General features: G+C 43.2%; 1 protein-coding gene across 1 annotated transcript; it reads right to left on the minus strand.

The window, feature by feature from the left end:
• LOC114632818 (olfactory receptor 51L1) lies at positions 1-948 on the minus strand. Its single transcript, XM_028781422.1, has one exon. The coding sequence runs from the start codon at positions 946-948 to the stop codon at positions 1-3; it is 948 nt and encodes a 315-aa protein (XP_028637255.1).
• Between the last annotated feature and the right edge of the window lie 307 nt (positions 949-1255).

A 1255-nucleotide genomic window follows, 5' to 3' on the forward strand; every position in this document is an offset into this window, starting at 1 on the left:
TTAAATCCTTCTACTTAACCTAAACTTGCGGAGAATTCCCAGACGAATCTGTTTTGTCCTCACACTGTAGACAACTGGGTTAAGCACTGGGGGGAGAAGCAGGTAGATGTCAGCCATGAGGATGTGGACTATGGGAGAGAGATGTTTCCCGAAGCGATGGACCATTGACACCCCAATTACTGGTACAAAGAAGATGAGCACCACACAGACGTGGGAAACACAGGTATTCAAAGCTTTTAGTCGCTCTTCACGGGATGCGATACTCAGTACTGCATTCAGAATAAGAACATAGGAAATAAGTATGAAGACTGAATCCACACCTAGTGTAGCAATAACTACACATAGTCCATAGACACTGTTGATCCTGGCATCAGAGCAGGACAGCCTCAGAACATCCTGGTGTAAGCAGAAGGCATGGGAGAGGGCATTGATGTGGCAATAATGATAGTGTCTCAGTAGCAAAGGTGTAGGCAGAACAACTCCCATGCTTCGTAGCAAGCAGGCAATAGCAATCTTGCCAATCACACTGTTGGTAAGGATGGTAGAATAGTGTAGTGGACGGCAGATTGCTATGAAACGGTCAAAGGACATAGCCAAAAGCACTGAGGACTCCAGAAATGTAAATGTGTGGATGAAGAACAACTGAGCATAGCAAGCACTGGCCTGTATCTCTTGGACATCCAACCACAGCACAGTCAGCGTTGTGGGAAGTGTAGACATGGACATACCTAGGTCAGTCAGTGCCAAGATGGACAGGAAGTAGTACATAGGCTGATGGAGTGAGGACTCTACCCAAATAACAGAGAGAATGGTTACATTACCAACAAAGGCTACCAAATAAGCAAGGCAGAAAGGCACTGAGAGCCAAGAGTGGCCATACTCCAGTCCAGGAAAACCCTTCAGGATAAATATGGGCTCTGTAACATCACTGCTATTCCAGGCAAGCATGGTGAGCCTCAAGTGGCTTGACAGATTCTTGTTTATTGCTCAGTCAAATTTGTATCACAATAAACAACCCAATTAGGACAAAAATATACGTTCCCTCTATGTTCATCTTGGAAGAAAGAAGAAAATGACAGTGGTTATTATGTAAGAAATATTTTCTCAAATTGTGGAGTGTCAAGAGTTTGTGCCCAATAAATATAGTCATCTATGACAAATAACTTGACAGGTTTTCATCAGAAACATCAGAAAAATATGTGAGCTTTTGGGCTTTACTAAAGCAATATGCTCCTCTGCTAAGCAGAATATTTAC

Source organism: Grammomys surdaster, unplaced genomic scaffold (genome assembly GCF_004785775.1).
Source record: "Grammomys surdaster isolate TR1022 unplaced genomic scaffold, NIH_TR_1.0 425, whole genome shotgun sequence".
NCBI lineage: Eukaryota > Metazoa > Chordata > Mammalia > Rodentia > Muridae > Grammomys > Grammomys surdaster.